The sequence below is a fragment of the Notamacropus eugenii genome, chromosome 7 (genome assembly GCF_028372415.1).
Source record: "Notamacropus eugenii isolate mMacEug1 chromosome 7, mMacEug1.pri_v2, whole genome shotgun sequence".
Taxonomy (NCBI): Eukaryota; Metazoa; Chordata; class Mammalia; order Diprotodontia; family Macropodidae; genus Notamacropus; species Notamacropus eugenii.
Window position 1 is genome coordinate 121523666 of NC_092878.1, and position 15436 is coordinate 121539101.

The following is a 15436-nucleotide window of genomic DNA, read 5'->3' on the forward strand; positions in this document are numbered from 1 at the left end:
TCCACAGTTTCTGTTATGCTCTTAGAAATTTACCTATTCAATAATACAACATTTCCATAGTAGAACGGAGATGTTGCTCCATTTAAAAAGTTAATATAGATATGAGCTAAATAGTTAAGAAAGGTCCTGAGAGGGTTTGGAGCTGTAATTGTAATTGACTTCTGGGAAATTTCAAGTTTTCCCTTTGTTATGAAAGGAAAGAATCTACTAAGCACATTATAGGTGACAACATAATTCAGACAAATTCCAAAAGCTTTGCTTAGTGAGCTTCCCCTTAAATAGCATGATTCTAACTATTCTCACCATTTGTGTTTTTGTGTATCTTTAGCCACACATATCTATCAGCTGATTTCACAGATCACCTCATTATTGACAGGTGCCAAGGGCAGATTTCAAGTTTATAAATGTTTCCTTTGCCCAGAAAGAGAGCCAAGTGAATAGATCTTTGAGACCTCAGTCATCTCTCTGTCTGGTTCTCTCTCCACACTAAAATGCCAAATGATTGGAATTCATGAAGAATGGATGTTCATGGTGCTATTCTAGTGTTGCCTAGCAACCGTCTCAATAGGTGTTGGGTGATGAGAGTGGCCAGAAATATATGAAGCCAGAGGGTCACTGTTAGCTCTCAACAATGAAAGAATTGCCACTGAAACTAGGTTATGAGTTTGAAAAAGAACATGGGAGTTGTCCTAAGAGCCGTCCTGTCAGCAAGAAGATCTGAGAGCACTAGAGACTTCTGCTCAAACTTTTCACAAAAGCAGCTATATTTCATGATGCATATAATTCATTCTAGGACTTTTTATCTTTTCTGTCCTTTCCTGTAAAGTTAAATGGAAACTTTCTTTACCCCAGGAATTTCCCTGATTTTGCACTTTCTGAGCAGAGAAGACTCATAAAATCTCTAGGTTCTTTCACATTCCAGTATCCTCCAGAGGGTACTGTAATATCCTAGCAAACGAGGGATTCAAAATCTACTGTTTGCATTGGGAGATGAAGGGAACCAGGCTACACTGGATATTATATCACTGGGACCATTCCATTTGGCTCGAACCCTTCATGGGGCATTAAAATCCACACTGTTGAATCTGTCTTAGGGTTGGAAGTTCAATGGTAGAACAAGGACAGATATCCCAGGGGACTTTTGGTTCTGAGATTGACAGGGCCAATCAGAGGTCCTCCTGATTCCAAGTCCAACAGGCTCACCACCACACCACACCACACCATTTATCACACAAATGTGCTAACTCATTGTTTCAACAATTTCTTTCTTTGGTATTTTGATAATGGTGAGGCATTATTAGTCCTGTTGACTTCATTTATGTAACAGTATGAAATGTGGCATTTTCTGCGTGTGCCAACCTTATTTTAGGGGAAATTTGAAGATTGTACTAAGCAACCTTTTTTTTTTTTTTAAAACAACCACTTTAAGCAAAATGAAAATTACCAGACTTTACAGATGCTGCCATGGAACCTCAGTTGTAATGCCATCAATATCCACATGACAATATATTGAATTTGTTGGATCTTTCTTTAGATCTCCACCACAATCCAGATGGAAAGAATAAAGATAATGCCTAGTTTGGAATAGTCTGCCAAGAACCATTTTCTTTCCTTTAGGCAGCATCTATGTAGTCAATATCCTACTTAAGTCATCGAATGACCAACTTTTAAGACAAAGAAGACTTTAAAATCAATCAATCATTTCACTTTACAAATTAAGAAACTGAGACCCAAAAAGGGGAAATGTGACCTATGGTCACACAGTATGTCAATGACTGAGCTGGAATCAAAAACCCAGGGCTCCTTCCTTTTTCTCCAAAACCATATAGCCACTTTCTCTGATCAATACCTCATTTAAGAGAGCAGAAAATTCTTTAAAGCTCATCACCCTTAATGTGAAGTTAAGTGTCTTCTTTTTTATTTTGAACGTCCCTACTCAAATGCTGGAGTCTATCCTGATGTTTTAGAATTTAGAGGATGATTCTTCATTCATGCTTGTGGCATCCCCATATATTTCTCCATCTTATCAGGCACACCCAGCTAAACTCACTCATTAACAGTATCTAGTTGCACATGTGAATAATGCACCTACATCTTTTCTTTTTCTCAGGGTGATCCTGGAGAGCGAGGAGAGAAGGTGAGATTGCATTTATCTCTTTCTTTCCCTCTAAAATGAAGTTTATTTTATTTATATAGCACTTATTATGTGACAGACACTGTGCTAACCACTTTACAAATATTTTCTCATATGATCCTCACAGCAACACTGGGGGGTAAATGCTATTATTTTTGCTATTTTTTCAGTTGAGTGTTACTGTTCAGTCATAGCCAACTCTTCATGATCTCACTGGGGTTTTTTTGGCAAAGATCCTGGAGTATTTCTTCTCCAGTTCATTTTACAGATGAGGAAACTGAGGCAAACTGGGTTAGGTGACTTGCCCAGGGTCACATAGCTAGGTCACATAGCTGGGGCCAGATTTAAATTCAGGTCTTCCTAACTCTGGGTCCAGCACTTTATCCACTCTGCCACCTGTCTGTGTTTGTCCTTTGTTTTCAAAGAAGACCATGACATCAGAGAAATGCACTTGGCTTTGAGTGTGGGAGGGCTGTGCAACATCACCAGCCTCCCTTTCCCCTCCTGAGCCGTCTGGATCTAGTGAGCAGATATTCATCAGAATGACTGGAGAAGGCTCAAGATGCAATAGGAGACGGTGGACCTAGGACCACTAAGAAAGGGTTTTTCTAACTAAAAATGTTCAGTATTCCATGCTAACCTTTTAAAAAAAATTTTTAACCTCACTAGGCTTGCAAAAATTTGCCTCACTAATGATAGAAATTTGATTCTGAAATACATCATCCAACACAAATAGGAGTTTCCAAAATGAAACTTGAAATTTTTCAAATGGAAGATAAGGCTAGGTATCAGACTAAGTATTCATGACTAGTGCTGAGTATATGAAGGAAAGGGAAGGAGTGGTATATCTAGAAACTGACCAGAGTGGGTGTTCTTATCCATGAATTTCTTCTTTCAATATTTTGATGACTTTATTTTAATATAATTTGGTTTCCTAATCCTGTTCAAATTGGAGACTTACAAACATAATTCTGAGAAAGGTCCATAGAGCTAACTAGATCACCAGTATGCACATGTGTGAAGAGGATTGGGGAGAGGGTCATGACACTCACCCAAAAGTTTAAGAACCCCTGGCCTCTATTTTCTCTATAGGAAAATACTTCCAGCAATCTCTTTTTAAAGTCTGCACTCAGAATCTTGAAGGTCATGTCTATAGAACTCTCCAAGTTCTGTTTAGACCTAATGAGCTGATCTGGCAAAAGACTGTGGTGTCCTGGAAGTCTTGAGAGATTGGGGTACTATTACCAGGCTGCCTATCATAGTCAACATTTCATTAAAGATAATGTATTACTTACATTTAGTACTAAATTAATAAAAAAGAAGGGTGCAGGTAGGGGGCATAGTGGAAAGAAGCCTGAGCTTGAAGTCAGAAACACTCATCTTTCTGGGTTCAAATCTAGACTCGGACACTTACTATCTCTGTGACCCTGGACAAGTCACTTAATCCTGCTTGCCTCGTTTTCCTTATCTGTAAAATGAGTAGAGAAGGAAATGGCTAACCACTCCAGCATTTTTGCCAATAAAACCCTAAATGCGGTCACAAAGAGTCAGACATGACTGAAATGACTCAATGACAACAAAATAAAAAAGAAATCACCATCAATCACAGTTATCGAGCATCTATCATATCTACACCAAGTGTTCAAGAAACATACAAAGAAATGTAAGACATACTTTGACCTTTAACATCAAAGGACTTATAAATCTATTGGGGGATTCATTGTATAGACTTTTTTTAAATAGCAAAACCAAGTCTCATACATATGCTGATGGTACAAATAATAAATGCTAATGGAGTTCAGGGGATTGATTGCCTAAGGCTGAAAATAGACTGCAAGAGGCATTTGCCTTTAGGTATTTAGTCAATTAGATTGCTGGAGCTAAAGCTTCAACTAGATCTTAAAGGATGGGTAGGCATTTGACAAAAAGGGAGGCGAGCATGCTAGCAAGGAAAAAACAGTAAAACACATCAGACAAAGACAAGTGAGTGGGTGGAAAATGGTTTTGATGGAGCTAGGAGCTGAGATAAAATGTGTATAGAGGTCAGAGAAAGGCACTTGACTTTTGAGTGTGGGAGGGCTGACTTCAAATACCAAGATAAGGACTGAAATTTAGCTACATTAGGAAAGCTGCTTGAAAGGGATCACGGTCTCCCATTGCATCCTGGGCCATCTCCAATCATTCTGAAGAATATCTGGTCACTGGATTCAGATGGCTCTGGAGGAGAAGTGAGGCTGGTGACCTAGACAGCTTTCCTTCACTCAAAACAAAGTCAAGTGCAAGTCATGTCATCATTTCTCTGCTAAAATGAGCTGGAAAAAGATATGGCAAACCATTCCAGTATCTAAGCAGTGGGCATACAAAGAAAAGAAAAAAAAAAGTGTGCCATTAAGGAACTCACAGTCGAATGGGGGATTAAGTATGCAAACAATTATGAGCATACAAGATACATACAGAATAAACTAAAGATAATCTGAGAGGGAAGGTATTAAGATTCGCATCAATTTCCTTCTGTCTCTATTAAAAGAAGAAATATATTAATGATAAAAATCCAGAATAATAACTAGCTTTACCTTTTCTGGACCATTATGTTACACCAAAAACCACAGAGTAAGAAACAGAGATCCTTCAAACCTCCTTGATATGTCCTTTTTCATCACATGTACCATCGCTTCCCATTGATGTGGGTTTCGAGATCTTGAAATTTGTGCAATTTCTATACATTCTAATAATTCCTAAACCCAAAGTCATTTGGTCAAATCTGGAGAGGAATCTGAGAATCACTACCTTAAAGATATCTCTGCACTCATATCTATGCAAGCCAACCACTCCCAACAGCCACATAACAGGGATGCTAAAAAAGAGAAAGATTATGGTAGGGAAAGAAACTGATGGTAAAGAGAGCCTTGGAAAGAAGAATCCTTCAGGGGGAAAATATTTACTACCTAGATTATGACTGGAATAGATGAATATGCCTCAGATCTTTGAATTGCATATGAGCATCTCTGTCCTGCTAGTAATCAGTTTTCTTCAGACTTGACCTGAGTCAGGTACGTGTTGATAGAAGTGTTTGGGAGGTAATCCATTGTGTGTGGGAGATTAAAACTCATAGTAGGAATTAAGGAATTGTTAAATTGATTGGCAGTTGTCTAATGACTTTAGTCAGAGAGCTGGACCTCAATATATGTATCAGGTCATGTAACTTTCAAGCATATTTTTCCTCCCTCATTAAAATTAAATTGATGAAAAGTTCTTTGAAGATACAGTATTGACATTTTGTGGTCATTTTCTTTGTCCTTATGGTTTCATTCAGCCAAATTAATTATAATTCTTTACATTCATGGCTTTGCAAAGAATTTATAAAAGAACTTAATAGGGTATACTATATACAGGGGAAGAGGAAAAACATTTAATTTTACTTTACTTAATTTTGTATTACTGTGTGAGGCATTAAAGATCTTATCTCATCCTCTCTCTTTTTCCCCTTAGGGAGATGCTGGAGAGAGTGGACCCAAAGGTGACATAGGTGAAAAGGTACATTTTTCTTTTTTGTCTTTGAAATATGAAAGTATATGTGTATAAGTGAAAAACTAAAATCTAATCAATATGATGTGATATATAGGAAGAGTTCATGAGGTTTTTTAAATGAAAAGAGAAGACTATTAATTAGATTTATCCCAACTCCTTAGAATGATACATGGCAATGTTTAGCATATAGTGTAGTATGTTGTATACAAACACAGGAAAGGGTAGATTTTTCTTATAGAGAATGGATGGCTAAGTGGTTGGATTTTTATAGAAGAAATGTCCCCATACATCTGCAAGTGAGATAATTCAATTTCAACAGGAATATTTAGAAATTTCTATTTTAGCATGATTTATTTTGTCTAGTCAATTTAAAAAGGTAAAATTTCAAAGCAAAGTGAAGAGACTGGGCACTTTCATCTGTAGAGAGAACATCACTTAACTAAATCCTCTCTCGTTGGGTTGGGAATTTGCATCAGTATGAATCTGAAATCCCCAACATTTGGGAAAGTGAAAAAACAAACACACTCTCAGTTGTCCTTAATTGTCTTTTAATTGGATTCTCACTTTCCTGAGATTTCTGATGATAAGAACAATTTGAGCTTGCTACATACGAGGAGTTAAAAGACAGAATCTTCCAGAGGGATTGGAAATGTTAAGAGATTGAGATAAAATATGTAACTATTCAACTTTAGGCAATTAGCTTATATTAAAGCAGTCGGTTGTGGTTTGTTCTCGAAGGAGACCATCATATGAGGAAGCTAATGTCATGAATTACCAGTGAATTAGATTTAAGTGAGGGAGGGCTGTGCAAGGTCACCAGCCTCACCTTCTGCTCTAGAGATATCTGGGTCCAGTGGCCAGATATAGATCAGGATGACTAGAGACTGCCCCCAGGCAACTGGATTTCTGGTTAAAGGGCAGCTACGTAGAGCAGTAATTAGAGCACCAGGCCTCCAGTCAGGAAAACCTGTGTTCAGATGTGGTCTCAGGCACTAACGGCGTGACCCTGAGTAAGTCAATTAACCCTGGTTGCCTCAGTTTCCTCATCTGTAAAATGAGTTAGAGAAGGAAATGGCAAACCACTCCAGTATCTTTGCCAAGAAAAGCCCAAATGGGGTCATGGAGAGTTGCACACAACTGAAATGACTGAAAAACAAAAATTATTGGTTAAGGCAAGCTACCTAATGGTAACTGAATAACATAGAAAAAAAGCAGAGACCTTAACATCTGTCTAAAAGATGGCAGGATGGCAAAGTTGGAATTTAGTAGCTATTGGTCAGATGACTAGTGGATGGACCACTATATCACTTCTACAAAATAAAAGATTTATGTTGTGATTCTTATAGCTATTAATAGATAAATGGCATGTGTGCTTTGGTGAGTTCTTAGCTACATTTGGGAATCTCAGGGCAGTTATAATATAGAAATATGCTGCATGTAGAACCATTTTTATTACCAGGAAGATACATATGCCATGGTACTTAATCAAGATTGACATTAAAATGTCTCTTATGAACAAGGTTAATAACATTATCCTGAGGACCCTAGAAACCAGCTACATGAACATGAATTTCATTTTAGTTTATGTTTGGAGGAAAGAAATAAGTTAGGGTCGAACTCATGAGGTAGGTAGTCTTATTGTTCCAGTATTGTAGATGGGGAGACCAAAGCATGAGAAAGTTGAGTGACTTGTCCTAGGTCACAGAGCTTACAAGTCACAGAAATGGGCTTTTAATTAAAATCTCCAAATTTCAAATGAAGAAAACAATTTTAGATGGATTTCTCATGTGGATATGTGTGTATGTATCTAATATACATATAGATTTATTGAAGTTACAAAGTTTTAAAGTGGATTTATGCAAAATATCCAGCACAGCGTTTAATACTTTTAAAAATTAAATTAAACTTAGCTAAAAGGACCAGAAGCAATTTGCATAGGTTTAAAAGTGTAATTCTTAGAACACGTGCCTATGATGAATTTTTAAGTCAATCATTTTAAATTTTCAAACTTAAAACAACTCTTTATTTTAAGAATATATTCGGCTTTCTTCAGTATTTTTTCCCCAGCATGCCCTATTTGTAACAGTTTCCTAATTTTTTAATCAAAAGAAATGTTTCATTATTTCACATGAAATTGGAAAGGACTGATTTGAATAGTATTTTTATTAAAAAAGTTTTTATTAGACAGCTGAAATTAACTCAGGGAATGCATAAGTTTAAAAGGAAATGACTTTAATAAACTCTGAATAAGTCTAAGTTGTGAGTTGTAAATAGAAATCTGCATTGTATAATTGCAACCTGAAGTGTAGAGTAACATCCCCATGAATGGTATAATTTGAATATCATTTTAAACATATTTTACAAAATACAACTTCTGTCAGAAAATTTATTTCTAGTCTTCTCATGGCAAGTCATTCATCATTTGCCAAAGCTTGGGGAGTAAAACCAGAAAAAAAAAAATCTTGTTTTTCATCAATGTAGTAAGTTACATCATTGACTGGTCATTTTAACAGAGATTTTTTTCCCCTCCCCTTTTGATCCAAGTCTGGTTCTCTGGATGGTAAAACAATCTAAGGTTTCCCAGGCTGATCATCCGGAAATCCTGAGAAACTAAAAAAGCACTGGACAATTGTTCTCTATAGCCAGCAATGAGAGGTATACTTTAGGTTAAAGAGTGACTTAGCAGAGATTCGTTTTACTCCAGTGAAAAAGTTTTTAAACTGAGTCAGACAGGTTTTTTTTTGGGGGGGGGGTGAGGAAGAAATTGGGGGGAGGGTTGTGGAAAGATGGTCATGAATTAAAATTTTTTTATAGTTACATTTCAACGTAATTAGTTTCCTTTGTAATCCTAAGTACTTTGCTTCATGTACATAAAAATATAATTCTCAGAGGGGACCCAGTCTGACTACATCAGACAGTAGCCAAAAGCGTCCCTGGCACAAAATAGGTGAAAATCCCAGTACAATATTGTTATTGAAAGGTTAAGAAATGCTTATGGTGTTGTATCTGCTAATCTACTATTTAAAAATGCCAAATCAGATTCCCTCTTTTGTTTTCCTGCTATTTGAAAGCAGATAATTTGTCCAGCACTTTGAATGGTTTTGAAATCATTATCCTCCCTTTCTCCTTTGGCCTTATCACTCTGATATTCATCATTTCTGAAAGTTTCCTTGGTCCTCTGGATCAAAGGGTTTCCATTTACTTGCTGTGTCCTGTCTGCCTTACCTTGGAACCCTGTCTCTGACTGACTCTCTCATTGAAACTTAGTCCAAAAGGTTCCTCCCAGCCAACACTCAGGGCTTCCTTTACCCCCTCTGAATCTAAGTTCTGCTCAAGCAGGAGCAGGAAGTATACAACAGAGAAAAGCCATGAATCAAAATCTGACTCGATCACTGACTAGCTCTATGACTGAGTAAAATCTTAATGCACATCATTATCATGGTTGTGAGAAAGGTTGGCAGCATACTCAGCTTCTTACTATATTTGTGAAAAAGCTAGATGGCACAGGGGATAGAACACTGGTCCTAGAGTGGGGAAGACCTGATTCAAATCCAGCCTCAGACACTTTCTAGCAGTGTCATCCTGAGTAAGTCCCTTAAATGCTTCTGCCTCTGTTTCCTCAACTGTAAAATGGGGATAATAACATCTTCCAGGGTGGTTGTGAGGACCAGATCATATTTGTAAAGGATGTAGCACAGCACCTAGTAGACTCTAGGTTCTTAATAAATGCGTATTTTCTTTCTATATGTATGCAGAAAGACATGATTTAACCCACAGTAAAAGTAGATCTATGGTAAGGTACTGCATTTTATATAGGGTTTTACTACATCATAATAAGAAAGGATAAAGAGTAGGAATGGAAAGAACATTGACTTTGGAGATAGGAGATGTAAGTTCACTTTCTGCCTTTCTCATTTATTACTGGTGTGACTGAGCAAATCATTTAGACTCTCTGGACTAGTTTTTTTATCTGTGAAATGAGGACTCCATGAGTCCCTGAAATCTATGATGCTGTGAATTATGAGAATGTGCTAACATAAATCAGTGTAGGTTAGAGAATATATTAAGCAAATATGACTTCCTGTGGAAGCGTAGTGTGCTTCTTAAAGTTTGATGGATGGCAATACCTGACATTTGTCACAATACTTTTGAGTTCCCAAAGTTATTTCATGAAGTATGAAGTTGTTTCTTAACTCCTGGCCACTGTGGTCTTTCTATTAGATAAGGTTCAAATATAGAAGTATAAAGCAGGGGATGCCTGATGCCTAGAGCATGTGCCATTATCCCCATTCTATGGGTAATTACAGTGAGGTTCAGAAAGGATTAATTTGTTGGATGACAAGATTTTCTAAAACAAGCAACAGTCGTTTATGATATTTTAAATTTTTCCCCAAATTTATTAATTTATTTGTTTTCAGTTTTCAACAATCACTTCCATAAGTTCCAAATTTTCTCCCCCTCCTTCCCTTCCCAAGAGGGCACGCAATCTTATATGGGTTCTACACATATATTCCTATTAAACATATTTTCACATTAGTCATGTTGCACAGAAGAATGAAAACAAATGGGAGAAACCATGAGAAAAACAAAGCATAACAACGGAGAAAATAGTCTGCTTCATTCTGCATTCTGACTCCATAGTTCTTTCTCTGGATGCAGATGGCATTTTGTATTTTGAGTCCTTTGGAAATATTTTAGCTTCTTGCATTGCTGTGAAAGGATAAGTCTATCAAAACCAGTTCTCACACACTGTGGCTGTTACTGTGTGTAATATTCTCCTGACTGCTCACTTCAACATCAGTTCATATAAGTCTTTCCAGGTTTTTCTGAAGTCTGCCTGTTTGCCATTTCTTACAGCACAATAGTATACCATTACATTCACATACCGCAACTTGCTCAGTCATTCCCCAATTGATGGGCATTCCCTCAATTTCCAGTTCTTGCTATAAATATTTTTGTACATATGCTTCCTTTTCCCATTTTTATGATCTCTTTGGGATACAGCCCTAGAAGTGGTATTACTGGGTCAAAGGGACTCACTTATGTGTTTTTCCCCTTGTTGGTGGTCTGAGCTATAAAGAAATCTAGATACATGTATTCCTATATGAACACATATGTAAATGGCCCCCAAGTGTAATTCATGGAATTATAATAATACCTAATATTTATAGTACTTTAAAGTTTGCAAAATATTTTACAAATTTTATCCCATTTAGTCCTCACAACAACCCTGGGAAGGAGGTGCTATTATTATCCCCATTTTATAGGTGAGGAAACTGAGGCAAACAGAAGTTAAATCACACAGTTAGTAAGTGTCTGAGGCAGGATTGCAGCTTTATAACTTCAAGTCCCACCTTCTATCCTTTATGACACCTGGCTACCCATGCAAATTGTAGTAAATACTACAAATGATAGCTAGAATTATAAATATGAAAAGAGAAGACAACTAAATTTTAACCCAGTTCCTCAGAATATTGTATTGTAATGTTTGACATTTATAATGTGGCATGTTGTATACATAGTAAAAGGTAGATTTTCTTTTTAAAAAAATTTATTTACTGTTTAATTTTTCCCTAGTTAGATGTAAAAAACAATTTTTAGCATTCATTTTTAAAACTCTGAGTTCCAAATTCTCTCCCTTCCTCCTTCTCTACCCTCCTCATTGAGAAGGCAAGAAATTTGATATAGGTTATTCATATGTAATCATTCAAAACATTTTCATATTAGTCATATTGTGTCATGTCATAGACAAAAAAACCCTCAATAAAAATAAAGTAAAAAATTATATTCAATCTGTATTCGGACACCATCAGTTATTTCTTTGGGGATGGATAGCATTTTTCACCATAAGTCCTTTGGAGTAGTCTTGGTTCATTGTATTGCTGAGAATAACTAAAATATTCACATCTTACAATATTGCTGCTACTTTGTACACAGTATATTTCACTTTCCATCAGCTCATGAAAGTCTTTCCATTTTTTTCTGAGAGTATTCTGCTCATCATTTCTTATAGCATAATAATGTTCCATCATAATCACATACCACAATTTGTTCAGTCATTCCCCAATTGACGGACATCCCCTCAATTTCCACTTCTTTGCTATCAGAAAAGAGCTGCTATAAATATTTTTGTACATATAGGTCCTTTTCCTTTTTGTTTTTTCTCTTTTGGGATAAAGACCTAGCAGAGGTATTGCTGGGTCAAAGGGTATGCATGATTTTATAGCCCTTTGGGCACAGTTCCAAATTGCTCTATAGAATGGTTGGATCAGTTCACAACTCCAAAAGGTAGATTTTCTTCTACAGAATGGATAGCTAAGCTCCTAGTGGTTGGATTTTCATGGAAGAAATGCCCCATTACATCTGCATGTGAGATAATTAAATTTCAATGTCATGATATTTTGAAATCTCCACACCAGCCTGATTTAGGGGATTGTTGCCTGTGACATTCTGATTAACATTCATTATTTCATCTGAAGTTGAGCAAATAGGAGTGAAGTTATATTCATTTATACCAATTATACTCACACGGTATTTGTCCATCTATGGATATCTTCCCCTGTCAAAACTTTCATTTCCAAGCCAGTTGACTCATTAAGAAACTACGAGTATGATCAGGGCATACTTACATTCTGTCTTTGCTTTAATCCTGTATTCATTTTCATTTTTGAAGGAAGTGGGATTATAAACATTAAGTGTCTTATTTCCACTGCTTACAACATCATCCCTTAAAATGTTTCCCTTGTAAATGCCTGCCTCTCAGTAGTAGCTTGGCTACTTTGGAGTTAGAAATATTCTTTGAGACTTCTCAGCTGTACATTCTGCAAAGGAAAGGAAAAATATCACCCATGCATGTCTATCAAAATGAGACAGCTCAAATTGCCATCAGTGCAACAACCCTTCAGAAAATTGTCTCTTGTTTTTGCTCCACTTCCTGTCTTATGGAAACTATCAGGAGAAATCTAGTCCCAAGTCTTGGCAGGAGACTGTCTGTCATGTAATAGAGGCATTTTTTAAAATGCCAAAGCCATGGTAAAGACAGCAAATTCTTTTGTTTATTTGTTTTTGTGAAATCAATTCAGCAACACATTGGTGTTCCCTTACTCAAATGTGAGTTCTAGGGACATAACCATTAATTTTTCACCTGAAATTGGCATTATGTGATTGCTTATTCCAAAGTTACCAATATTAGCTTAATTACAAAATCTAGAGACCTTTTCTCTTCTCATCCTTGACCTTTCTATTGGGTGGATCATTTCACATACTCAGCACTTTCTCTCCTCACTGAGGTTTCCTCACTACAATCTTATACTTCTCCTCCTGTCTAATCAGTCCTTCTTGGTCTTCCTTTGCTGGATCATCATCCATGCCTCACACCTTTCTGTGGGTTTATCACATACCTCTGTCCTGGGCTGCCTTGCTCACAACTTTTTCAGTGATCTCAGTCATCATGAGTTCAGTAATCACCTCTTCAGGTAACTCCCAAATCTCTATATTCTAACTTGTCTCTTCTTTCTCCTTCAACATCAACTCAACGTCTCAACATATATGTCCCATACGTGTCTGGAATGAGGTCTATCCAAAACACAACTCACTCTCTTCATCTCCATCTTAAACCCACTGACTCCCAAACTTCCTTATTTCTGTTGAGGGATCTAAAATCCTTCCAGCAATCATCTTCAATCCTTTGAATCATAGGACCCCTAGAGTTAGACCTAGGAAGGACCATGACAGGTCAGATCACATAGTTAGTACATGTCTGAGGTAGGATTTAAGCCAGGCTTTACTAACTCCATGGCTAGCGCTCTATCTGCCACACAATGATACTTGTACTCTTTCTTGTACCCACATAGCCAATAATTATCTCATTTGATCTTCACAACAACCCTATGAGGTATCTGATGCTATTATCCTAATTTTACAAGTGAGGAAACTGAGGCAAACAGTGACTTGCCCAGGATCACACAATTAGGAAGCATCTGAAGCTGGATTTGAATTCAGATCACAGTGCCTGGCTGAAAAGCATAGTAGGCACTTTAGAAATGCTTCTTTTTCAGTTTCTTTCCTCATCTTCTTTCCTCCATGTGGTCTTTTTAAAAGTTATTTTTGGTGCCCTTGATTTTCCTCACGATCTTCACCTCATTCTAGCTCTTTAATAAGTCTACCTCTTTAAACTATTTCTCTTTTTTATTGTCAGTGAATTTGTTCTCTTTGGGTATTCAGACTTGCCTTCTTAAGTCCTTCCTTCATGAGCTGACTTCCCTTGTTGAAGGATCCTATATATCCTTTCCTTGAATCATTTGTTTTCAGTTTCCCACACTATTTCTAGCTTCCTTTCCCCTCCTTGATCACAAATTTTGAGATGTAGAGTGGTCACATTGACCCATGGTTTCCATCATTTCTGCTTCAGTAGCCATTTTTTCCTTATTGGTCAGGTCCAGAATTGTATTTCCCCTGGCGAGTTTCTCTACCTTTTGAAGGATGAAATTCACATTAAGACAAGCCAGGTCGTTATTAGATGCTCTGTTTTTGGCAGGCGGTGAGCAAGACGGAGAGAGTTGCAGAATATGTCTGGAAAATAAAAATCTCCCATTACAACTCTAGCAGGCCTCCATTTCAGATTTGTGATCTATTTCCCAAGCTACTTGTCTCTTTCCTCTTTTTGTCTGTAGTATAACTCAATAACATTATCACTTCTGTTTCTCCTTCCTTTGACCCTCACTGAAATGTTGTCTATTGCTTTGGTGCAATACTTAGTACAGTGCTTAGTACAATAGTAGTGTCTCAATAAATGTGCATTGACTGACTGGTTCCTGACTCCTGTACTTGAGTGTATATTCTTAATATGCAGTATTACTGCCCTACCTCAAATCTTTTACCTATTCATTTTCCTTTTGGATGAGGTTAAACCTTTTTTTAACCATTGCAGTAGCACATGTCAAAGTTACTTGCATCTATAATAGATCTCTAGTTCACCATGTTTGTTATCCATACTTTATGCATTTGGATATAGTAGGGTGTTCTGAGTTGTTCCTGACTCAGACTAGTCCCCTGGAAGTTGAGGTTCAGTAATTAGAACAAATTCAGAAACTCGTGGGTCATTCAGTAGTTGACGAAAGGAGATTGACTTGGCCATAGCAGGAAAGGATATTCAATAAAGATAGACATTGAGGACATCTTGAATTGATTGGGCTGAGGGAAGATCCTTGCTTGAATTACATCATCATCTATCACCTCACTTCCTTTCAGGAATCTCGACTTGATGTTCAGTAGACATCTTAAATTCAATATGTCCAAAATAGAACTCAATAAGTTTCCCTCTAAACCCTCCCTTCTTCTGCATTCCCTATTATAGTAAAGGACAAGAGGTGGTGCAGTGGATAGAGCACCAGTGCAGGAGTCAGGAGGACCTGAGATCAGATCTCACCTCAGGCTCTTGACACTCACTAGCTGTGTGACCTTGGGCAAGTCACTTAACCCCAATTGCCTCATCCTGGGTTATCTCCAGTCACCCTGATGAATATCTGGTCACTGGATTCAGATGGCTCTGGAGAAGTGAGGCTGGTGACCTGCACAGCCCTCCCTCACTCAAAACAAAGTCAAGTGCAAGTCATGTCATCATTTCTCTGATGGCATGGTCTTCTTTGGCAACGAAGGACGAACACACACAAAGGACAAGACCATCCTCCAATCCCTCAGGCTCCCAGCCTAGAAGTCATTCTCTCTGCCTATCCATATTCAATCCATCACCACCCTGGTACAGGCCCTCACCTC

General features: G+C 37.3%; 1 protein-coding gene across 1 annotated transcript in view; it reads left to right on the top strand.

Annotated features, from left to right (window-relative positions):
* The window catches only part of COL25A1 (collagen type XXV alpha 1 chain), a 568912-nt gene that overhangs the window by 453149 nt on the left and 100327 nt on the right, over window positions 1–15436 (top strand). The window contains exons 14-15 of the mRNA XM_072623878.1: window positions 2111–2137; window positions 5624–5668. Of these exons, the coding sequence (XP_072479979.1) occupies window positions 2111–2137; window positions 5624–5668 (72 nt within the window). The remainder of the gene's footprint in view (window positions 1–2110; window positions 2138–5623; window positions 5669–15436) is intronic.